At 38.0% G+C, this 25,207-nt stretch overlaps 2 protein-coding genes and 1 long non-coding RNA gene across 6 annotated transcripts in view; 2 read left to right on the top strand and 1 right to left on the bottom strand.

Annotated features, from left to right (window-relative positions):
* The window catches only part of wdr37 (WD repeat domain 37), a 31,649-nt gene extending 21,848 nt beyond the window's left edge, over positions 1-9,801 (bottom strand). Inside the window, exons 1-6 of one of the 4 annotated variants that reach the window (XM_064332323.1) lie at positions 9,541-9,801; positions 9,396-9,427; positions 7,681-7,854; positions 2,014-2,110; positions 1,353-1,448; positions 1,038-1,102 (exon numbers count right to left, since the gene is read on the bottom strand). In XM_064332323.1, coding sequence (XP_064188393.1) covers positions 1,038-1,102; positions 1,353-1,448; positions 2,014-2,110; positions 7,681-7,818 — 396 coding nt within the window. In that variant the 5' untranslated portion in view covers positions 7,819-7,854; positions 9,396-9,427; positions 9,541-9,801. Of the gene's footprint in view, positions 1-1,037; positions 1,103-1,352; positions 1,449-2,013; positions 2,111-7,680; positions 7,855-9,395 lie in introns of all 4 variants that reach the window. The other 3 variants (XM_064332325.1, XM_064332322.1, XM_064332324.1) reach the window with 3 other exon arrangements.
* A 2,240-nt stretch (positions 9,802-12,041) lies between these two features.
* On the top strand, positions 12,042-16,779 carry idi1 (isopentenyl-diphosphate delta isomerase 1). The gene is made up of 5 exons (XM_064332321.1): positions 12,042-12,212; positions 12,644-12,807; positions 13,370-13,462; positions 14,005-14,135; positions 15,993-16,779. The coding sequence occupies exons 1-5, from the start codon at positions 12,079-12,081 to the stop codon at positions 16,308-16,310; spliced, it is 840 nt and encodes a 279-aa protein (XP_064188391.1). The 5' UTR covers positions 12,042-12,078; the 3' UTR covers positions 16,311-16,779.
* Positions 16,780-19,475: 2,696 nt separating this feature from the next.
* LOC135254291 (uncharacterized) lies at positions 19,476-22,019 on the top strand. Its single transcript, XR_010329818.1, has 3 exons — positions 19,476-20,396; positions 20,884-20,956; positions 21,959-22,019. It is a non-coding gene; the product is annotated as an uncharacterized LOC135254291 (long non-coding RNA).
* Positions 22,020-25,207: the final 3,188 nt, after the last annotated feature.

Raw genomic sequence — 25,207 nt, 5'->3', positions numbered from 1 at the left:
GTTTTAGTGAATGCGTTTGATTGGTCCAGACTGTATTTGTGTGGAGTAAAGGATATTACAGACATGACAAAGTTTCTGACCACCTCCAGCTTTAAAATGGCTGGAATGGGGGCATTTTGTGTTTTTGGTCTAAAGCAAGAAAACACACATTGGATATCTGCAGAGTAGCTTGCCCAGAAAAGGTATGCCTTCAGGGCTTGAACATGTGTATATTACCTATTACTCTTTAAAAATAACATTTGTATCATAATCATTTTCAGTTTCCTGTGGACTGCTGCACTCGAAGAATCCTGGGCTTTCTGTATCAACATTACAGCACAAGTTCTTAGGAGCAAAGTGCCTGTGCCACTTGAGTACTCAGAAATATCGACACAATTAAAAAACTGGTATTTATATTTAGAATTGTGATTAAAGGCCATACAATTAATCTGTGCATATGTGCAACCTCTGCTGTACAAACTGCTTTTAAAGGTTAGTAGAAAAATATTTTCTTGCTTTAAACCATGATGCTCTAATGCCTGGCTCATAAACTTCCTTAATATAAAAATATCTTCCACTGCACATCAAGACTGTTAGGGCCAATTGAAAACAGAAGGGGGAAAGCAGTTTCATTACTTAGTGCTATTTTACTGCGACTCTGTAAAGTGTCTTTCTGTTTCTACATCCCAGTTTTCTGTAAACAGCGCTATACAATTAAAATTTATTTGGCTTGATTTGACAGTACTGGTGATACCATAAAATGGAAATATCCAGTGCATAACTAAAAGATGGCAATTTAGTGATACAGTGAATCTGGTCTTAAATCTTTACCATTTGTGTAGCTGCAATGCATACAGTATATAGTGCATTATCCAGTAGGCTTAGTCTAAAGCATGTTTGCAGTGACTCCTGTAAACAGCTTAATCTATATGATTATTTTTCTTCAGTCACAAATAGTAATGTTTTCCCCACTGAAATATCCCTGATGCAAAGAAGACCAGAAAAAAAACTTTTTTTAAAAATTGGTTATTCATTTTCTTAATAACCAATGTATGTACCTTGCTTGTAGATGCTTTGTATGTGGTCTTCAGCTTTTGAGAGAGCTGGCTTGTGCTATGACTAGCTGTGAGGAAAAAAGAAAACATGGGTCACTTCAAAAATAAAGTTTACTTTGACTAATAAAATCACATCTGAAAGCGAGATTCATCACATCCTCCACACGAACTACATTAAATGGCCGAGTAACTGATTTGGCCACATAGCGTCTCGTATGCTTCAGCACGTTTAAGTCCTTTATTTGGAAGTGGAATTGATTTTCTCATAGTTAAAGCACGTAAGACCTTGCTTTGGAAACAGAGCGAATAATCACAAACCTTTTGCTTTTAAAGGGCCCTTGCCCAGATCACTTCCATCAAAGGCCTGCCCTTCAACTGCCAGGCGCTCGTTCAGTGTGTCAATTTCTCGCCGCACTACAGAAAAAGCACGTTAGCAATGTTAGCCGCTGAATATAACGAACAACAACACAACAAGAAAATTAGGTGGTCACCAAAAGCAAGACGAAGAACGTGCCATCTTCTCACTCTAATACTAATATCAAGCCTTAATGTTAATATTCAAAACACCATTACATTAATTGGATGTTTATCATCAGAAAAGATACATAACATTTAATATTACATATTAAAAAATCACATAAAAATTGTTTTTTAATTGGTTATTAAATTAGATTATGGGAAGCAAAATAAAATTAGTTATAAATCAAGTATTTACTCATTAAGCATCAGACAGGTGTCACAGTACATGAAAAAACAAACATTAAAGGAGACCAAAGTTTATCTCCTGAGCAGCAGGTTTTCCCTTTTATGTGCACATGCCCAATTAACTGGAAGGTAGGGAACAACAGGGTTACAACAGCCCACCAAGGAAATGAGCGTGAAACCATTAGCTTATAGACCCAGGTACTTAACCGTTATACCACACTGCTGCTCAGAAACAATTAAGAGAGTTCCCTGTTGGCCAAATAACAACACTTACATTCCAGATTTTCAATGTATAGATTTTCAAATTCCCGCTCAATCTGCCCAAAGAGGTCTAGAAGATTGCTTCTCACATTTATGGGTAGCTTCGAATCCTACAGAAACAAAGATAAATATGGCTTTTTAAATGAACACATACCAATGCAAAATAAGCACGGCACATGAAACAGTCAATTCATTGAAGTGAAATATTTATATTACTAACTATATGTATATATATGTTGCCAATAATGTATTTATGAAACGATTTATAAAAATTGTATTGCAATCCCAAAACAGAAGACCCATTTTTCCAAGCACAACATACCTTGTGAAAAAGAACATATAACATACAAAAACAAATCTGCCGCATATTTGGAGTGTTTCCTAAAATAATAAAGACAAATTTAATTTTAACATAGTATGCTAATTTTTTTGTTGAACAAACATGGTTATTAGATGGAAGGGAAAATCCTGAAGTATGAATGCTCTGTGATCTTTTCCCTGTGTCCTTGTGATCTGACAACAGTCTTCCAGACACCACTGAGAACAACATCAATACATCATTTCACAGATATCCAGGCATAACTTTCTGTTATAGGGACAAAAACAAAAAAACGATTCTACTACTGAACCACAAAACCTAAAACCCATAAAAACCTAAAGACAGAAGCCCCTTTAGCAACTTTAATTAAATAACTAAATCAAAAACATTGGCTACCATTAGCATTGAGTTTGAATTACTCATTAATAATTGAAGGAACTAATATAATTTGCTGCTTATGAAAATCATGGTAACAAGCTATCCTCCTCAAATGATCAAGCTTTTGAACTGCAAGACTTCTGGTATAGGGCAGCAAATGAAATGTACAACAACTAGCCTAAATACATGTCATAAATCATTTAAATTCTAGCCTTAGTGTTTGCTAATAACTATTGGCTTTTTTCCCATATGTGTGGTTGTTGCTTTTGTAATTTTGATACTTTCTAAGGTTGGAAACATAGACAAGGATAAACTACACTCACAACAATCAAATACATTATACCCTTTTACACCTTAAATAAAAAAGGACCAACATTTCAAACATGTTTAAACTCAAAATATGCAAATTAGATTCCCAGATGTTATTGTACTGTGGACTATTCTTCTTCTCAGTGGTATGATAACAATCACATGAAGCACTCTTCTGAATAGACAGTATGGTGCAGGTAACACATCACTGCAAAACTAAGCGGAACAAATTCAGATAGAGAAAGCAATGTCATTGAATGCTGCAGTGTCCTCTGCATAGCAGCACTCTCAAAACCATCCAGATGAAATGAGGGAAAAGGATGGACATCCACAGCTGGTTTACTGGTATCATCTATCATGTATATGAGAACGAAGCACTACTTATTCATTTATGTTTTGAACCAAAAAGGGCAGAAACACTCAAACTAAAAACATGCTGGCATACTGAGTGTTTTGTGCAAAACAAACACAAGATTACATCTTAAATTATACTGCAAGGCATCATACAATGTAGCACAAATGTATGGAACTAGGCTATATATTGGAAGCTATATATTGACAAATATATGAAACTAATCTAACTTACCTCCATTTTCACTATTTAGAGATTCCCAGAACTCTGTTTTCATGTAGAAGAAGACGGAAACTATTCAAAGAAAAGAGGTCTAAAACTAAGGGGAAAACACTTTGCAAAATGGAGGTACTGAGTTTGCTCTGACTGATGAGGATATCACTACACTTGACACAGCAAACGTGAGGAATAAACACTTGAGGAGCATTCACTGGAAGCATTGTGCATAAAAATGAGCTTAACCGTTCTGTCCGCTCAACAGCACATGCCATGACATATTGAAAAGTCCAGTAAGCAAACAACAGTTGGCCCCTTATTCTTACAGAGCTGCCCAGTCACGTGCCAAAAAATTAAGGTCTCCTTGGTTACCGGTAATAATGACGGCATTCAGAAAGCCGGAGGCTGCGCAGCCTAACCTCGGTGGGCCGATTACACCGGCACACTGAGGGACAAAGGGCCAACAGGTGCTGAGAAGAATCAAACAAGGTAGTGAAAAGAGTAATTAGCACTCAGCAAGCCACCATTATTGCACATTAATGTGGCGTCAGCTCATAAAAATGATCTGCAATAAAAATACAGGCATATCATTTGACGTTCTAAGAATATTATGCATGTAGGACAAAAGCAAGCAAAGATCATTTCAGTCATTTTACATTAAAGATTAACATGGTAATAACATGAGAAATTTTGAAAGGTTAATGGACTTAATTTTCCTTCAGATTTACTTTCTTGTTTTTTTTTTTTCCACTTGCGTTAAACACTTTAAACACAACTAAAGCCACAAAAATGTAAAATATCTCCATACAGATATCTGAATTCCACTCTGTACTCGTACGTCCCGGTGTTTTTTTGAGGAACCTATATCACCATATATTTAATGATGATTAATAATTTACGATGTATATCATACACACTTGTATATATACAACGGTTAGAATATATTCATAATTAAATATAGTTCATAGACAGAAAGATTGGGACAGTCATCATTGAAAAAGCAGAAATGATGTTGGAAAATTTACATAGGCCATAATATGCCATAATATTACATCAAGTCATTATATGGCACTTACAGGCATGTTCCTGGGCATGATCGGAAATAACTGCAACATGATTTGCTCTATTATTGCTGTGCACGTGTGTGTGTGTGTGTGTGTGTGTGTGTGCGTGCGCACGTGTGACTGCATCCACATGTATGTATGCATTATCCAACAGTTTATGGTTCTGCTACAATCCTCATGCTAAGAGTCTGAAGAAACCCTACAAGCTTACCACTGATTGGACTGCTATAAGGCACTTATTAAAACTCTGATTTTCAGCTTAGTGATGCCCTTCATGGCCTAATATTGAAACCTGACAGTGCCAATGCAGACAGTGGCAACAAAGTAAATAAGAGAGAAGTGGAGACACATTGAAGCCTCAAAACCAGACATTCTCATTTAGGTTCTTTAAAATGCAGGATTTACACTTGATCCATAAACTAGTAATACCTGGTGGAAAGATGATAGAATTCCTACCAAATACCTGGGCTTAAAATACCGGCTAACTAGTTGTCAACTGCAACATTATTTATATCTACAATATCTCCTCATAATGCAGTCAATGTGCAATAGTATACACAATTACTGGATATATGCAATAGACATGTCTGGAGCAGCCTGTGTCTTTCTTTACGGAACCAAAGTGTTACTCTGACAACACCAGTTAAAACATAGAAAAACCTGAAGACAGCTTCTGCAGGTTACAAGAACCATTACAGTTTTACAGTTATAATTAATGCATGGTCCTATGAGAACACATTCAGAAATAATACATTTAAAAATACAATCAGAAATAATTATAAACAAATAAATAACAATGTTTCACAATTAGTTAATATAGGCATATACTGCTTGTCTTTGTGTGTATGCATATATACATGCCTCCTTCCTTCTCCACATAGATGTATACTGCCCAAATGTTAAGATGCTGAATGCAGTAAATAACGTTTGTAGATCACCAACATAGCACGTGAACAGAACTTGTATGAACTAAACACAGCTGGGGAAAAATAGTCACATTTTTTGAATGTCAAAAGTATGAGTAATTGCCTAATAGTTCAAAAACCTGACATGGGCCACATATTTCTTACCTCACCTAAATATGCATTCTAAGGGTTCTTAACCATACAGAGCTCAAAACCTAGGCTATACTGTTAACAAATACAGTGTTTCCTATACAATGACTTTTAACTAAATGCTAAAAAAAAGATTTTTTAGCATTTAGTTGCTTATTACTATAAGCAACACACTATACTTTTGTAAGTGACATACAGCCAACTGTCCTTTCACTGCACAAGCTGCCCCTCCCCCTCCCTCTCATAGCTAGTAGCCGGAGCATGTAGAGCTGAGCAGCCACACATCAGTGCGTGAAAGCAAACATCATTTGAAAAAGTCATACGTCTATATCTGTGCCAGGTAGCAAAATGCTTGCATTTTTAAAAAATCGGTAAAATTTAGTCATTGTTATGCATTGTCTCCTCAAAGGAAAGTGTCCTCTACCCCAAGGAAGACAGCAAAGTTTTCAACATCATTTGGATTAATGTTAGCTAGCACTTAGCAAGCATCACTATTCACCCAGCTGACGTTAGGCTAGATAGCTAGAGTTAGCTCATGAAAACATCAACTTTTCACTTTTGACAAATGAGTATAGAAAAAAATATATAAAGGTGAAGGAGGGAGAGACTGCACCACAAACATGTCACCATAACATTACTGTGATAGTAACAACTTTAATTGAAATTGATGAAAACCACTGAGTTGTCTATAAATGAGGGCATTTGGGATATCAGGCACGAGTGACTTTAAAGCCCTTAACTTATGTTTAGAATGTGTATGCGATTATATTATCCTGCAAATCATTCTGATACCATCAATGTTTGTCCGTAACTGAGAACACTACTGCAAAAAATCATTTTAGTCTATCGGTTGTTTTTTCAACTTGAAGCAAAAAGTGCCGTACAGATTTCATTTTCATCTAGGGACATGGCCAAAGTAAAAAACATTAATAAAAAAGTACACTCAAAAAGAAAGTTCCCTAACAAAAAATGAGAACTCTGCCTGGGCAGCACAATTGAATAACTTATTACATACATTCATTAGGCATTAACGCTTTATCAATTTTACTACGAACATTGAAAACAAGTCCGTCCAAGTGGCACATTTTCATTGGACTGATGGTTAACTGCAACACTACCGACCAACACGCAATCTATGAAAAATAAAAATTAAATACTCGTAACACGTCGATAAGTCACCTATAAACACTGCTAGTTCAACCTAAGTTAGTCATTACGGGAAAGGGGGAGGCAGCCTAATGGTCTAGTACTTATTAATACTTAGAACACAATTTCATGAACAGAACAAACAATCCTTCGAAGTGCATTTTTTGTTGCAACCCACCCCCCACCCCCCCAAAAAAAAATTATACTCCACTATTACATTTTCTGCCCACTATGGCACTTTCTGTACTGTGATCCCAACTCTACTCTGCTTTCCTCCCATCACAATAAAGTAGAAAAAATACTGTCTGTTCTCCTTCAAAAAAACTGGTTTACATCAAACTATATTTTATAATGACCACAGTTTCATGTCCAACACCTAGGCCTATTTCAGAATTACTCTATCATACTGGACTACTTTGGATTCATTCTACACGTATTGATATCCATTGACCAACATGTACAGAACAGATAATCATCACAACTGTGAAAGTTAAGTACAGTGCTGTTTACATTCCACAAAAAGCACTTTCTCAAATACACAGACAGTTAAACAGAGGTAACTTCTTTTTTTTAAAACTTTACAATCCGTACAACTGCTTAATCCGGCTGTAAAAACCAAAACAATGCTGCCAAACCGGCTCCAACCATGCCTACTTTTTTTTTTTGGATAAACTGGTTTCCTGCTCGAGAACTCACAGAAAAACATGTACAGAAATTCTAGGACTCCCCTTTGTGTGCAAGAGTGAGAAAGAGAGACCGTGAAGGGTATGAACAGCGGGGGATGAGCCCAGCGTCGCCTGGTCCGCGCGGACGGTCGGGGTGTGTGTGTGCGGGACTTTACCTGGCCCTCCAGCATGTCTCTCTGCATTCCTGCGCGCTCTTGCTCCGTGCTGTTGGTCCTGCCGATAGAGAGGCTGTGGGACTTGCGTTTCTGCTTTGCCTGGCGGGCGGCGATGCTACTTCCACTTTCAACAGGCATCCCTCCTCAGTGACGTGTCTTCTCCACACTTCCTATCTGAAACCCAGCGAGCCACGTGTGCGCATTACACATTAGCATTGGGACAATCAGTGCAATCAGTGACACATAATCCTGGTCCAATCATGGTGTGCGTAGGACTGGGTATTTCAGGTTTTCATCTGATGTGCTGAAGCTCAGCTAATATCATAACCACAATCAGTATTTCAACCCTGGCTATTCCAAAAAGGTTACTGTTCACTCTGATCCTTGTAGATTGTTCAAAATGACTTGTCAATTCTTTCATAGATCTAATTGGGGGTGTAGGACATGTCACAAATAATTTTGTAAATTATTTTGTAACAATGATCAGGATTCAGTAATACACATACATACACATACATACATATGCATGCAAACAAGACAAATCTCAAAGAATATTTGAAATAATAAGAATGAATATCGTATTTATAATCGATGAGGTGAAAAGGGATTCATTATATGAATAAGATACATTATGGGAATGGGAACTTGGACATGGATAACTGTACGATAACTTGCATGGGACTTTTTAAGACCAATAAGGACATGTTTGATATCTCCAGAGTGATTCTGCAGGATAGGGTATGCACCTATGAAATCCATTTGGCCCAATTGGGACCTGAATACAAGTAGACATGGAATATGCTCGCAAATTCCCTTTTGAACTTTCTTGAAAGTAAATTTGTATTAATTCATAACTGCTTTGCCACATGCAAGATCCAAATTAGCTAAATCAACTAAATTTGGTTCCAGTGCACTTTAGGTCTTTTCACACTGCACTTAACCCTTGGTTAATGCATTCTAGAAGTGCTTTAACCCTGGGTTAACTGGACTCTTAACCCAGGGTTACACACAACCCTGGGTTTAACAACGCACAGTGTGAAAAACATTTTTGCTTCCTTGCATCATAAACTTGGCCCAATGCAACATGCATTTAAAAAATAGCTACGTCGTAGGTTTCTGCGCCACAAACTTGTAAGGATCAACTGAAATGCAATATTAGCCTGTTAGTATTCAGAATATGCAGACTAGTAACAATGAAAAGCCCGTTTATCTGGCTAATCTTGAGTGTAATTATGACATTTGCTCGACAGCTAGCACTCAGCTGCTACCAATCACCTGCTATCAACGGTAGCCACTATTTTGTATGTTATGGGTGTAACTGTTTCACTGTATGCAAGTAGCCACTAGACAGCGTGAGCCAACATAATTTATTGTTAGCCAACTAGCTAGACTAGCTAACTTTAACCATTAGGAAGTTTGACGCAGCCAGAGCTAAAATGCTAAAATGAACCGCTTCCCGGCTAGCAAGCTATCAAGCACTTCGAATAGCTTTACAGCTATCAACAATGTGGCAAAACGTAGTAGTTAGTAAGCTAACGGGTTAGCTCGATAGACAAGCACGATTCTTCGACATATATGCAATAGCTATAGATCTATTATTTATCTCAGTGCTAACTAGCCAGTCTGCCCGCCAATCGTGCACACCTTGACATAGCTGACTGGGATACTGTAAAGGAAACATTACAATAGGACTGACAAATCTTCAAGCCAAATACCTTCAAAAGAGGATAGGGAGTCGACAAGCTAGCTAGCAAAATATGGACGTAAAACAAAAAAGTTATCGATAGTTCACAAAGTAAATAGCCAATTTAACGGCACTGACGTCATTGGCTGGCACGGTAGCCAGCTAATGCTACTTACTTTAAAACAAATCTTAGTTAACTAGGCACGTGCCCTATGTAGTTTGCCGACAGAGAAAAAGAGAAAGCGTGTCTTTTGGTTAACCATTTCCACAGGCTTAAAAAAAACAATAACTCCCAGGTTTTTGACTGATTTCCAGTAGGAATTATTCATTAGCTTGTTATAGATAGATGTAGCTATTTTATCTGACAAATCTTCCTTCCTCTGGAGATGCACCTAGAAGAGCGTCAACATTAATACGTCACTAGTCCCCATCCGGGTATCTTCTTTTCTTCGTCTGTTTTACAATCTGCTGGCATGCTTGAAGCGAGCTGAGTGCATGACTGCCGAAGTATACGAGGCTGACCTGGTACACTGTTTTTTAAAAAAAATTTTATTATTTACTTTTTTTAAGGAATGCAACAATCAATACACAGAATTAAATCAGTTGCGGTGTACATAACTGCGTTTACCGATATATGAAATAGAGTAACAACAGCATTGCAGAAGTCCGGGGTATACTTCCATTAAATCACGTTTTCGCCAGCTGTAAAAAATAACTGCTGTTTTTCAGAATTTTTAGAAAATTTTATGTCATCCTGTCAAGGGAACTTCTGCAGACTGTGATACCAAGATATTTAACAGCTTGATTGACTTGCATAACACATACAGATGCTTTGTCAAAGTTGTGTACAGTACATATAACTTTTTTCCATGAATTATGAGACCAGGTGCATTTGAGAAGCACATCAAAGCTAACATAGTATTACAAACCTGACTATCATCACTTAAAAACAAATGTGTCATCTGCCAGTTGACTGGTTATTAATGATCTTTCACCTACTGTGATAGCCTCAGTACAAGTGGAGTGAACAATATTGAGTAAGTCAGCAGTAATCAAAAATAAAAAATGAGAAATGCAGCATCCCTGTCTAACCTCTCTATTAACTTCAAACTGGGGAGAGGTACCTTTAGTTAGGGAAACACAACTATTTATGTTTTGAATAGAATTTGTATCAAGCTCCTAAAATTAATACCAAAGCCGAAATGTTTTAAAGTTTCCAATATAAACATGGGTTCAACAGAATCAAATTATTTATACAAATCTTAAAATAATATAACCTCATTTTCATTATTAAATTTGCATATTCAAAGACATCTAAAACTAACCTAATATTATTAGAGATATGTCAGTCTTTCATAAAGCCTGGTTGCATGTTAGAAATATTTTTTTCCAGACATGGTTTTAGTCTATTAGCGAATACAGCAGCTGGTAATTTGTAGTTCATGTTGAGTAAGATGAGAATAACTTTATTAGGTTTGTGAAGTAGGGTAATGAGCCCTTAAAAGATTCAGATAAGGTTTCATTTTTTAAACAAACTTCAAATAATTTAAATAACAGATCTTTGAGATCTTCACACAAAAATAAATTCATAAGGTAAAACATCTGGCCTTGTTCTCTTATTAAAAGGTATTTTCTTAACGATGGCCTCAGCTAGAGTCCTGATTATTTACTCTTTCACATGGATGCTTTGACAATTTGTTCCAGTTAACTGCATCACAGAGGTTGTAGTGCTCAGCAATTTACCCTGGCTCTGCACCTGCTGGTATTGGCCTCCTACTCTCCCACCCTGGGCTTTATTGTATGAATGTGAAAGGGTTGGCATAGTGGTCACAGCAAGAAGGTCCTTGGTTCAAATCCCGGCCCGAGCCTTTCTGTGTGGAGTTTGCATGTTCTCCCCGTGTCGGTGTGGGTCTCCATCGGGAACTCGTTTCCTCCCACAGTCCAAAGACATGCAGGTAGGCTAACTCTAAATTGCCCTATAGATATGAATGTGTGAGTGCATGGTGTGCGTGCCCTGCGATAGATTGGCGACCTGTCCAGCGCGTATTCCTGCCTCTTGCCCGATGCATTCTGGAATAGGCTCTATCACCCCCCGTGTCCCTGACCAGGATAAGTGGGTATATATAATGGATGGATGAATGTAAAAGCTGTGCCCCCTCATTGTGATATGGACAAAGAAATAAATGAATACGGAAATAAATATTTACATAAATGAATAAAAAAATAAATACATTAATAAATTAATCAAGACAAATAAATACAGAAATTAATGAATAAAGAAATAAATGCAGAAATACCCATTTAATAATGTAAGTGCACATTTATTTATACAGTTTATTGCATTCACATGTATTTATTTATAGTCATATGTATTTATTCATTTTTAATTTTGGCATATTTGGTGCTCCATATCCACCAAGTTTGCAAACCAATTATGTTTCGGCTCAAAGCGACGTCAGCACTGGGAGGAGTTAATATTTCCATGTTTCAAAAATCGAGTACAGTGGTTACAAACGACCGTTTATTTTGTGTCCGGGAAGTTTTGGCTAGTTATTTTCTGAAGTGAAGTATCAAATGTTGTCTTTTTATCTACGTTATATAAGGCGTAAAACAAAAATCCCTTTACAGGCTTGCTCCGACCTGTAAGCAGCAGTGGTCCGATGGCGTGGTAGGAAGCTCATTCCGTTTGATTGGTGTTCTGTTATGGTCTTGCGATGCATCGGTGCTTGAGGGCGGCGCTAAAGATGGTGTCCTGTGAAAGGCCATGCGTCAAGAAGCCCAGTGTGTCAGTGTTTGTGAAGAGAAATACGTCGGAGTATTCTGCCGCTCTGCTGAAAACCCCTTCAGGGTAAATGGTGGTTTGACATTTGATATTTGTTTTACTGGGGAAGGTGTATTTTTTAAGCTATTGGTTTCTACAACCCATTTAAGATAAATTCACTCCTTTGTATTTAGAGGATGTAGCTAGCCAGCTAGCGTTAATGTTACGGACATTTAGCGACCTGCCCTAGCTTGTTTGGACTTAACGTTAACGATGTTGTTTCAGGTTTTGAGCTTGCTAGTTCTATGCCGGTCAGCCGACGTGCATGTGTCCCATGTTGTTTAGCTGGCTAGATTACATACCAGGGACCCTAGTTAACCGTTAACGTTAAATAGTATTGTTCTAAGGGAAGATATGGTAACTATTTCGCCAGTATACTACTTGCTATTAGCTAGCTACGTTTACCATGGTCGTAATGGCTCACACGCTAATCTGACTATGGTTTTTTGTGCATCCAGAAGGCTAAGAACATCGGCTAGAATGCCAGAAATAAACACGGATGACCTGGACGAGAAGCAGGTCCAGCTCCTCGCTGAGATGTGCATCCTGATCGATGAAAACGACTGCAAGACGGGTGCTGACAGCAAAAAAAACTGCCATCTGAATTCAAATATTGATAAAGGTAACTGACGTTCAATTCTTATCTGTCTAACTTCATCCAGAGGCTCTGTAATATTGGATTTGATTTGAACTGTTTTTACCGTAATTATTTACGACTAAATGTTTTTTTTCTCGATGCCTCATTGGGTTCCTTTCATTTTCGTTTGCGGTGAGCTCGTGAAATAAATTTACTGCGTGATAAAGTTGCAAATTGAAGTTTTAATATCCATTTAGACGAGGACTCCTGGTGTTATGTTAAAAAGTGCGTTAGCTCGCCATGCGAGGTACACTCATTTGAACAACTATTGCCTTAAATCAGTTGTAATCAACCCTGTTCCTGGAGATCTACCGTCCTGCAGGTTTGCACTGTAGCCTAACAAAGCTCACCTCATTCAACAGCTAGAGATCTTTTCTGCTGCTAATTAGTTAAATCAGGTGCGGTAAATTGGGGTTGAAATGAAAACCTACAGGATGGTAGCTCCCCAAGAACAGGGTTGGTTACCACCGCCTTAAATGTATCGTGAGTGAACTGGAAAACTCATATATAACAAATATTTGATATTAATCGTCGATCCCGTCCCCAGGCTTACTGCATCGAGCATTCAGCGTTTTTCTGTTCAACAGTGAAGAAAAACTCTTGCTGCAGCAAAGATCTGATGCCAAGATCACTTTTCCAGGTAACGTAACTTGCTTCACTATAATAAGGGCTTTAGCTTCATTATAATAGTGTTACAGTTTGTAGTCCTAAAACACGGAAGTGATTTCGCCGTTTTGAGCAATGGGTACCCTCGGCAGATTTCCTATGCTTTTTTCCCCCATAGGGATTTCGTTTTCTGCAGAAAAGAATGGTTGTGGTTAATGTAAGCCTAGTTCAGGGGTGGCCAACCCTGGTACTGGAGAGCCACGGGGTCTTTTGGTTTTTGTTTTCACCTTAAATACAGCAACCACTGAGGTCAAAGCAACAAGGTGAGGTGACTTAACTGTGTAATTGCTTTGATTGATCAATTAAGTGCCTGAGTAAAAAACGAAAACCAGCAGACCTTGTGGCTCTCCAGGACCTTGGTTGTCCACCCCTGCCCTAGTATAACTTCAGCCAGTCTCTTTGCAAAGGGATTCCATGATGGAGGGCTTTTTGAAATTTGATATCACAATAATTATCATTTGAAAATAAGCTTGTCCTGATGTATCTAATACAAGTGCCTGGCTGATTTTGCAACAGGGTGTTTTACCAATACATGCTGCAGTCACCCCCTCTATACCCCGGGTGAACTAGAGGAGCAGGATGCAATTGGAGTAAGGCGTGCTGCCCAGAGACGAATGGAGGCTGAGCTGGGAATCCCCCAGAGTCAGGTACACTTCAGGGGTGGGGGGTCACAAATCATGCATTAGTCCATTACTGGGTTTTTCCTGCATTGAAATGTCATTGGGGGCCGCCTAAGTGGTTTTTCAAGCCGCCTATAGGGGAAATTGGCAAATAATTAAATAAATTAGAAATGGTCCACATATTTACTGGTACAGTTTTGTCATGGATGCTGCTTTTGACTGCTTTCAAGTTTACGTACAACCTTAGACACGTTAAATGAATTTCAGTAGAATCCGCTAAATTGAATAAAAGAATGCAACAGTAGACGGAGAGCGTGACAGCGGCCCATCCGCTAAAGATGGGATTTTCAACATGAACCACCTACCCTCGTAAATTTTGGCAGTTTTGTGTCTTTATAGTGCAATTGTTGATTTATTTGAGGCATTTTCCATCTTTCAGCGTATATAGATTATCGTGCAATGCAATTGGACATAATTACGTGAAAATATCAGAATTAGGCTATGTGATAATGGTTTGTAACAATATGTGATGTCTTGTCTTTGCAATGGAATTAATGGGAAATGCTTCAGGATTTTCACTTCTATGCAAATGCCTGCATCATGCGATATGTTATGCAATTAACTGGATTCCACTGTATTATCATTAACCTACACTGTTTTTGCCTAGAACAAACTGAAAAATACAATTTTGAGTTTTCTGTTACAAAGTACAAGTGACACCAGTGTCAAAAAAAGGATGATGCAAGCATTCTTTGAGTGAATGTATACAATAATTTAAATTAAAACAATAAGGTGGCTTTTGTGTGGATTCTTTAAATGAATGAATTCACCCAAAAAAAAAGGTGTGGACAAAAAATGAAATGCATTTCAAGAAATACTGCAATTCCACATTCCACTATTGCTGTAGAATGAACCCTTAAAATGTGTTCATCTTTCAATGTAGGCTATACCCACCCCACCAATTCTGGCACTTAAAGTTTAACCCTTCAATAAATATTTAATTTGTTCCTATTTTTCATTTTTGCCACTTTCTTTTCTTTTTGATAGCCTTGCATCTCAATGCATCATGGTGGCTGCACACGAGTTGACAATGGCAGTGTAGTGAGGTTTAGTCGGGTTTATTCAGAACAATGAAGTTCAACAACCAGTCAGAATTTTCTGTACACCAATAGAGCCCGACTTATTGAATAACATACTGTAGACACAACAATGGTTTGGAAACAAAGGATAGGTTATTTGAAAACAAATTATTTGCATATATCTTCATGTAAGAAATTCAAATTGTGCTCCATAGCCAATTAAATTAGCATTGTCTTTAACCCGTTTACTGATAGTTCATCCAAGCTGTTGAGCTTCTTTTCACATTCATATATAGTTATTTATTTGTGCATGTGAAGTTTCTTCTTTTTTAAATTTCTCTGTTGACATTTGTATTTATTTCTAATTGCACAAATGCAGTGCTTTCATGTGAAAAGAAGCCCAAACACTTAATTGAACTGCCAATTTAACAGTTAAATAAGGTGGTAAAGGTTGTTCGGCAGTATTCAATTGTCTTAGGTGAACCATGAATAGCACAGAATTAAAAAAGCACTGCAAAATTATTCCCTTATGCCAGCTAACATATAGTAGAGTATATATCATGTGTATTATAACTGTGATTTACCATAGTATATAATTCAGGATGTAATGTTGAAAGAAAAATCCTTCCCATTTTGATAAATGCATACACTGATAGTTATGTTTGTGATAGAAATATGGTAAATATAGCTTTAAATAAATAAAAAAATTAGTCATACTGAACAAAAGCAGCCAAAGGTTTGATAAATGTTTTATCTGAAGTATTTCCAAATGTCTTTGAAACGGTCAATGAATTTGCATGTGCAGGTCCCTCCAGAGGAGATGACATACCTCACGCGGATACACTACAAGGCCCAGTCGGACGGCATCTGGGGAGAGCACGAAATCGACTACATTCTGTTCATGCAGAAGGACGTGGAGGTCAACCCAGACCCCAATGAGATCAAGAGCCACTGTTATGTCACTAAAGAGGAACTTAAGGACATGCTGAGGAGGGCCAAAGACAAAGAGCTGCTGATCACGCCCTGGTTCAGTCTGATTGCAGAAACCTTCCTCTTCAAGTGGTGGGACAACCTTCAGAACCTAAAGCAGTTCATGGATCACAAGAAGATCCACCGGATGTAGTGGCACACAGGTTTTTTTGACTAATTTCACTACGTGAAAGGAAGCAGCGGTTGTAATGTACTGAACCACTTGGGGTGTCTCTAGCTCATTATTTTCTTCACGGGAGCATGGCTGAATTTACTGTTTTAGAAATTAATGTATGTTCTCCCAAGTGCCTAGTCAACACTGAAGTAATGGTATGAAGCAATGTTCCATGTGGAGACTAGTTGCTGTGAAGTTTCCATCACGATGTAAATTAATTTACAGTACATTTTAAAATCATTGTGATATCTATTTTCCTTGATTAAATAAAAGGCGCATAATGCATATTGGAATTTTGGGATATTTGCATCCAAATGATTTGTATTCAGTCTGACCCGTGGCATTTTAAGCCACTGAGGCACTGGTATATAGATGTAGACAACATGTCATAGACAGGGCTCTATGGTATTTCTGTTATAAATTTGTATTAAAATATAAATTCCCAAGACCTCTGGAGCAAAACGATCATTGTTTCAAAAGCTGCAACACAACCAAATGTATGACTGATGTGGTTTTTTTGTCATCAAAACGGATTGGTTCTCTACACTGAGTTCAGTGGGCCGCAAGCTCTTTTGCACTCTGCAAAGTTCCAGGTTCCGCATTGCCTGGCCCCTCTCACCTTCTCCAATTCATATATACACTTTGATTTATATGGCCATTGGGTAATGATGTAGGCAGCCACTACAATGACTGCTAAAACCTGTTAAACTTCAATTCTTTTAATACCTGTGCGGCTGTATAGCGTAACGGATGGACAGTCTGCCTTGTAATCATGGTGTTGATGCTAGACAATTATTTTATGATTCCAAAAATGAAAGTGGAGATGCAACTACTTTTTATAAAATAAACCATATCAAATTAAGTATACAATGTACTTTTAATCATTGATGTTCTGAATGACACATCTTGACAAAAGATTATTTTGCGATACTGGAAAATTAACTTCATGGTGTTACTGTGTTACCCACAGGTGGCAGCAAATACTACACAAATGAAAGAGCCATGGCACAATCAGTTTTTTCTTGCAATTGAAGTGTTTTAAGTCAAAAAGATGTCATTTTTCAATAATCTAAAAATGAAAATAATTAAACATTTTTGATGTATGGCATGTCATTATTAAACACCAGAGCTGGAGATCTGATGCCACATGTCTGTTGTTATTCACATTGATTTCATTTGTGATTGGTAGCCCACAGTACAACTGAACTGTTGATTGGTTACCATATAATGAAAGTGTAATTATGCAGTAAATATGGTCTACAGATGACGAATACTGAAAAGTATTACTTTAATTACACTGGGTAGTGTGTTTTATTATTCCAACCATAGCATTAATATACAGCGGTATAACTGAACGAGAGATCTCATTAACGACGCTGATTTTCTTCCTCCAGAATTTTCCACTGCATATTATTTAGACTTGCAATTATGCATACGGAAATGACTTTATTTTACTTATTTTGGTAGATGTATTCGCAAATTAACGTTTATGTTGTCTTGTGAGGTAATAACTGATAATGTATAGAGAGGAACTACACATCTAGATGGAAATTGTTTTGTATATGCAAAAGTTTAAAATGGCAACATAATGCTACCTTCTGCAATGAATTGATTAAAGCAGACCCGTACAAATATAAACAGGCTGTATATATTTAGAGTGGCTAACTCCACAGTTTTACAGTGTCTATAAGTAAGATGATACAGTAAGCCCCACAAGATAACATCAGTAAGGATATATCACATATCTGTGTAAGGACATCTGCATTACTATAATAAAGTACATGCTTATGTTGGTACTGTTAGGAATGAATAAGAACATAAGCTGTGTGCCTGTTGTAATGCTGTAGTTCAAGTTCGCAAATTCCCTGTCAAATATTTATTTATATTTGTGCAGTTTAATCATCTTCTTTTGTGAGTCCTGCTAGTCACCCGTGCTGCCCATACATTTCAAATGTTGAGAGATATCTACAAGAGCTCATCCCCCAACAAACCCAAGGCTCTGTTGATCATTGTACTGAAGCATTTCTCAGTTCTTTAATCAATGTAAGGAGGCTTTTGCAAAATCACAAAAACATAGGGCCTAATTTATTCTATTTTATTTTTCTTTTTAGAAACTTTTAGAAACTGTTCATCTCTGATCATCTTACAGTTATGTTTGTGTGTGTGTGTGTGTGTGTGTGTGTGTGTTAAATGTTTAAAAAGAGGTCATTTCTGAGCTATTCATATTTTGATGGGAAAGTGAAGTTGCTTTTTCATGCACACACATTAGAATTGTGCAGATGTGACACATTGTACGCATTTCAGTTTTTTTCTGTTGAACAGCACATTCTTTTTTAGATGACATTCAGGTCCTTTTTATAATATCCCCCATAAGCACTCCTCTGTGATCAGTGATGATGGGCCAGGATTTTCTCTTAATTTACACAAATCGCATTTGATGGGATTCTGTGCTCCTACAAGGCTGTTTTGGACCCCTCATCTCATAGGAAGAGGCATCTGGAGTGGATAGGGTTCTACACTGCAGCACACAACTCTGCTTATTTATTCCTTCTTTCGTATCCTCTTTTGAATATGTATTATTCATATGCTATTTCTTCTCAAGTAGTCTAAAGTGGGACATTTTAGATTTGTTTATGTGACATGCAGCAAAGGTCACAACAGGTTAAAGAAGAGAAAATACACTCACCTGCAATGTTCTGAATGAATTATCAGTATTGCGTAAGTATGTAGGCACATGGTTTGCCCTAGGACTGAAATGGCAATTTGTAATTCCTGCATTTTAATAGGAATCTGACACTCTGACTAATCATTGTGCTCCCTAGTTTCCATCTACCACTTACAGGTGTTTGCAGTAAGCATATCTTGGTATGCATGTGTGTGAGTGGCACAATATGTAATTTAAGATGGTGAAATGTCCCTTCCAGATTGGTGCCGGGGGAGAGTGGATTTGGACTGTCCTGCCTTTCAGGTATGGAGGGTGAGTGCTATCACAAAATGGCAATAGTTGGCTATAACTGCTGGTATTGCTGATTCAGGTGATTGCTTGATTGTTGAACCCAGTGTTGTGTGCAAAATGATAATTACTGATTTAACTGTTCCTGTGTACCTGCTGCCACTGTTTGATGTGATTTTCTGGCCATCCTTAAAGATGGGACCAAACAGTGGCAGCAGGTACACAGGAACAGTTAAATCAGTAATTATCATTTTTCACACAACACTGGGTTCAACAATCAAGCAATCACCTGAATCAGCAATACCAGCAGTTCTCATTAAGTCAGAACTGTGTTTACTCTTGCCTGGGTGTTGTGAATTAATTTACCATTCTGTCATCATTCAAAAACTGTCAACACAAGCTATGAGTCATTTTAACACATTCACCAAGCACCACTGCCTTTTCAGAATTAGTTTTCCAAGAATCCTGCAACAAATCATAAAATAACAGTTCCATTTTGGTATTTAGCCTTAGCTGGTGAAGGCTGGGTTCTCCACAAATTAATGCATTAAAACATAATGCGGTGATCATAAAGTGCTATGCAACTTGGCTCATATTATCCATTACTGTGTTGAGCCTGACAATGAATTCCCAGAAAATGGTAGCATGTAGTCCCTACTCTTAATTTACCCAACCAGATAGTTTACAGCTTGTTGAGACCTCGTGGGTAGTGCCACTAGATTGTGAGGGATTTAAAACTACTGTACATCTCAACTGCTTAAGCTTCTGGGGTTCCCTGTTGGTACTTAAACAGCACAGTCCTTTCAGGTTTATGACATAACTATTTCTGCTGAGAAGCCCAAAAAACATTACTTTTTCTGGCATGCGCTAGGATAGAAATCCTGGCCCCCTAGTCTGTGGTCCAAATAATTGGTTTGAATTTGGTATGTGGGTGTCGCTCGTAAACATCTATGCCAATCATTGTCTGTGCTTAATTATTGGTAATTACTTTGTCAATATAGATGATTAGGGTGGTGCAATCAGTATAATTGACATGTGGCTTGACACAAAGACTATTATCTCTTGTTGGCAGAGGACTGAAATACAAGCAAGAAAGCAAGCACAGAAGAATTGTCAGTCCTACTCATGAGTCATGTGTAGGAGAGAAATGTGTAAACAGGAAACTGTGAATGTATTAGAATATTGATTTCACTGATTGAGTATTATTTATGAAAGATCAGCTCAAATAAGAAAACCTCATAAAAAAATTATGGGTGTGCTTCACTGGTGAGAGTAAATAAAGTAAATGTCAAGGCAGAGGTAAAAGAAATTGAGAGTGGTCCCTTTATGTGATGACTGATCACTCAGTTGCTGACCCAGGACCACTTGCAATAAATCCAAGTGACCCTGTGGCCCTTCAATGTGTAAATTATTCCCAGGGAAATGCCTGGGTGTATTGTATCAATCTTCTTGAGATAAATCATATATGGATGAGCCACTCAATGGATGCTATTTGTTTTAAAAAAGCCATTGCTGGTTTATAAATTGTGACAAAATGCAATGACTATGTAAATACATCCATACACCTTCTCTTGTTGGATCTGTCATTTTTTATTGCAGTCTGAAGTGTATTAAGCTCTGTGTCGATCCTGGTCCTGAACTTTGCCAGGAGCTCTGGATTTCATGCATGCTGGTAAGCTATTTGACAGTTTGTTTGTGAAGAAGACGATGTTCCCTGATTTAATTCTTGTCAATTCAGCATTTTCCACTGATGCCCTCCCATTCCATTGCTTTTTTATCCCCTTTATAAACCCCTTTAAATATGTTCTTGCTAAGAGCAAAGTGAAACTATTAAAGATCCAGGAAATTGAAATCTGTGAATTCTGTTCTGATGTGTTGTTTTAATACTTTTTGCATTCACAAATGGCCCGGATATTTTTTTTTTAGATTATTCTTGTACCAATGTAGAAAAGCCGGTGCCAAGATTGGCATGCTTTCCCCTTGGCTAAACGCCAGGTTTTAAAATGGGTGGAGTTAGCTGGGTAAAATGTATGTCACAAAAATGATAAGACTAATGAAATCCTTTCTACATGTAAATGATGCTCTTGCCACTTTGATGCAGGCAGGTTGGAAATGTATTGCACCTTCTCTGGATGCAGAAAACCAATAAATCTTTCTTCTCCAAAAAACGAAGAGAACCACAGGAAATGGGTTCCATTTCTGGAGGTCCATGGGCACTGCAATATTATAATAACCCCAACAATATCTGTAGTGCCCTTTGTTGCGAGAAGGACTTTACCAACTATCTATATAAACAATGTGGCTTAGCTAAAAAGCTAGCACTGGTGCATGGTGCAGTGCCATCCCTCCCTTTGCCTCCCTCCCAACCGTTGCTGCTAGCAACAATCCAGGTTGTCAACACTCCTGGTAACATATGAATGTTAATGAGCGCAGGATTCATGCCCACCCTGCCCTCATCTTCTGAAAAGGTCACAGTAATTGAATAGTGTTAATCACAATTTAATGTTTATATTTGGGATAAAAACATGAAATAAATTGTAAGAAGACAATCGATGATCACTTCTGGGGAATATAACCACAACTTGAATCCAGTTTCCCTGACCGTTAAGAATATCGGGCTTCTAATGATTAACAATATACATGACTGTTTAGTAACATTGATTTTTTGCTTCAGGTAACTTAGAGTTGTAAAATTGCAAGCAACTGTAGATGGAGACTACTGTGGGTCCAACTGGCCCATTGCTAGGGTGTTATGTTTAGAGTGGAATAGCTGGCCAAGTAGCTGGATTATGTGCTTCAACCATGCGCTGATGCTGAGGGAACTCACTGCTTGATCCTACTTCCTGGCTTCCAGTGTATTGACAACAGGCTTACTTTCTTCTTTCATCACAAGTATGTGAATGACAAATACTTTTGTCTTGGTGAAAAGGCAAATCTCAGCCTATTAGGGTTTAAGTCAAAATCTGGCATTTCCTGGGCATATGGAATATGTTCTGCTCAGGATTGGAGGAAGCACTGAAAAGCCCAGAGCTAGAAATACTGAAATACATAGCAGTGTGTTGGGACCTTGTATCCACTCGAACATCCACACTGATTGGCTCGTTTAGAATAGTAAGCAGTGGGTAGGTCAACTCTCACATCTCACACATCTCAGTCCCTTCAATCAGCAGTGGGTTTGATTAAATGGTTACCAGTATTTCACTCCAAAAATGTGATTTTGAAAAAGCACACAACTCTCTCTGCTAATGGCAGAGGATGAGATGGTAAGATTATTTTTTGACAATTGGAAGATATTCAACAATGAATTCAATGTATTTACTCAACAGATTTGTCTCTTAAGAAGTATGGATGGTTGTTTTGTCAAGTTGGGTTAAAATCAATTTCTTTATTTTAATTTTAGAACGCATTTTAGTGTTCAGAAGAAATGTTTCACACAAATAATTTAAATTCTATGGTGTTACTGGCAAGTATGATGTTTTGAAACAATGCTCTGCCAGATTATTGTGCTGCAGTAAATAGCTTTTTCTCACCTTAACTTGCTTTGGATGAGAACTGAAAACTGAAAAGAAAATCCTTTGATGCTATTTTAACCACTGACTGTTAAATGTGGCCTGCATACTTGCTAATTACCATCCAAAGCTTGTGCTACTTAATAAAAAATTAATAATAACAAGTACAAACCAGTGCACAGGCCTACTTTTGGTTTGCTAAATTGTATTACAAAATTTTCCTGTGCCTGTAGTACCAGACACTGCCTCAAATGTCTGTATAAAATATGCAAATTTATTTGTTTTGTTATTAATTTAAAGCTTGCACAAATATCACATGCACAGAATAATGAAGGAAAGTCTAAATGAAACAAATGTACTGCAATTGTTGCTTGAATTTACTAACACTGTTGTAACATCAGTATAAAAGCCAAAAAACATTATTAGTATGTTTCCTGAGGCAAAATTACACCAACCTGCATAGTAGTGAGCACATTTTGCCTGAAACTGAAAACTTGGTAAAGTAGGATTGATTGTGCCATAGTTCACGTAGAACCTTGATTCTTTTTTTGTCAGGTTTTATAACAATTAAAACCATAGCATTTTCATTGTCTAATTTCATTTCATTGCCAAATCTAAAGATTCATCATTCAATAACGTCCTACTGAACGAGATACTAAGGCACTGAGTGAAACCCACCACACCTTTATTACCATAGTGTGATTCTTAGAAGGTACCACTACCTAGAGTACACCCAAGCACAATGAAATTAGTTCAGATGGGAAGTTTCAGGATGTAAAGCACTAATTTTAGGATGAGAATTCTTGCAGTGTTTTCTGCAGATCATGCTAGGGTTGTGGAATGGACAAGGTGCATTTCAGCATCTGACCACCAGAGAGCTCCCAGTTTTCATCTTTGCAAGGACACAGGGCCATTTACTTGGCCACAGCCAGGTCCACTTAACTAGCGTCAGCTGCAGGCTCAAGAGGGGGTAATGAAGGCTTGGTACCCTCCTGTGCTAAGAAATTCTATTTAAAATGTTATGCCTTAGATTTTACCTACTGACTACCCCTTCATGCTGCAGTGAGAGGTTCTGCAACCTTTTATTCTCAGTTTTGGTTCTTCATTTTCACCAGATACGAGGCTGATTGCTATGGCTCAGGTAAATAATTTGATTTTTGGTTAGTGGTGCAGTGAACAATGTTTCGCTTTTGGAAATCCGATGGCTTATTCTGTAAATTAGCCAGCCATTGATTTCCAAAAGCAAACAGCATTTTTACCAGACTGAAGGGTGATTCAGTTTTAGATGGAAGGATAATGGCGGAACATTAGATCCATTTTGAAGCCACCCTTTATGGTCCCCATCAGTCTGCAGACCTTTAGAGATTATACACCCTCATACAAGTAGAATCCGCTGAACCCTTTGGTGTAGGGCTTAGTGTTTCATGAGAATGTTTCATGGTCATTTTTTATGCAGTCTTTTGAAACATTCCTGCTGTCAGTTATATTTTTATCTCTGTCTGGCTCTCTCTCTCTCTGTAATTGAAAAAACCACACACACACACACACACACACACACATATATGTGTGTGTGATTTTTTTAAATTATGCCTTTAACTGTGTGCATCCAATGTAAATTAATCTCTTTATCCTTAATCCTTTAACAAATGACTGAAATTATACATTACACAAAGTAAATGTTTTTTTTTTGTTCGACTGACTCTAGGGTATGAGAGTCAGTGGTTACAAAATTCTTATGAAATCCTCGCTGATATCGCCGTTCTGTTCAGCTTCAGGATGGTGAATGGCAAACCACGAGGGTGAAAGGACTTGGATATACGAAGCACTCAAAGGCTCTCCTGTCAGCTTGCGAAGGACGTGAGTAATTCCCTGTTCAAGCTGGGCTGCCTGCCTGGGGGGTCCAGTGCACTGGGGAGGAGATGTGTGCTGACATGAAAGCAGGCCATCCAGGGCAGCGCCACACCAGGATCCCGGCCTTTTCATCTGGTGACAGGGGACGGGGCTGACGCAGCTACACCTGCTGTAATGACCTACTTGTCGGCGTTCCATTTCAGCATGGGAACCCCCTTTTCTAGCACCAGCTTATTGCACATCGCTCAGCTTAACTGCCATGGTATGAAAAATCAAGGGAAATGAGACATGGTGCCTGGGTGTGATTCTGCAAGATTCCCTCAATTGGAGGTCTGTCCCACTAGCAGTATGTGTTGTCATGTTAGTTGTAAGAAGGAAAATGTGAAGAAAGAGAAAGAGAGAGCAAGAGATAGAAAGAGAGCGAGAGAGAGAGAGAGAGAGAGAGCTACAGTGCATGGCTGAGGGTTTGTATAGCCTGTAGTTCTCATGAATGGAATAGCAAAGACAATCAGGCAAACAATGCTACAGCATGTTATGCTGGGGTTCCACCCTTCAGGCAATTC

The sequence above is a fragment of the Anguilla rostrata genome, chromosome 4 (assembly GCF_018555375.3).
Source record: "Anguilla rostrata isolate EN2019 chromosome 4, ASM1855537v3, whole genome shotgun sequence".
Lineage (NCBI taxonomy): Eukaryota > Metazoa > Chordata > Actinopteri > Anguilliformes > Anguillidae > Anguilla > Anguilla rostrata.
This window is presented reverse-complemented; position numbering and strand designations above follow the sequence as displayed.

Excerpts from the sequence above, each read along its gene's own strand:
- idi1 (XM_064332321.1), top strand. The coding sequence starts at position 12,079 with ATGCATCGGTGCTTGAGGGCGGCGCTAAAGATGGTGTCCTGTGAAAGG. Across the intron at positions 12,808-13,369 it reads GAATTCAAATATTGATAAAG|GCTTACTGCATCGAGCATTC; the intron begins GTAACTGACGTT and ends TCCCGTCCCCAG. Across the intron at positions 14,136-15,992 it reads TGGGAATCCCCCAGAGTCAG|GTCCCTCCAGAGGAGATGAC; the intron begins GTACACTTCAGG and ends TTGCATGTGCAG.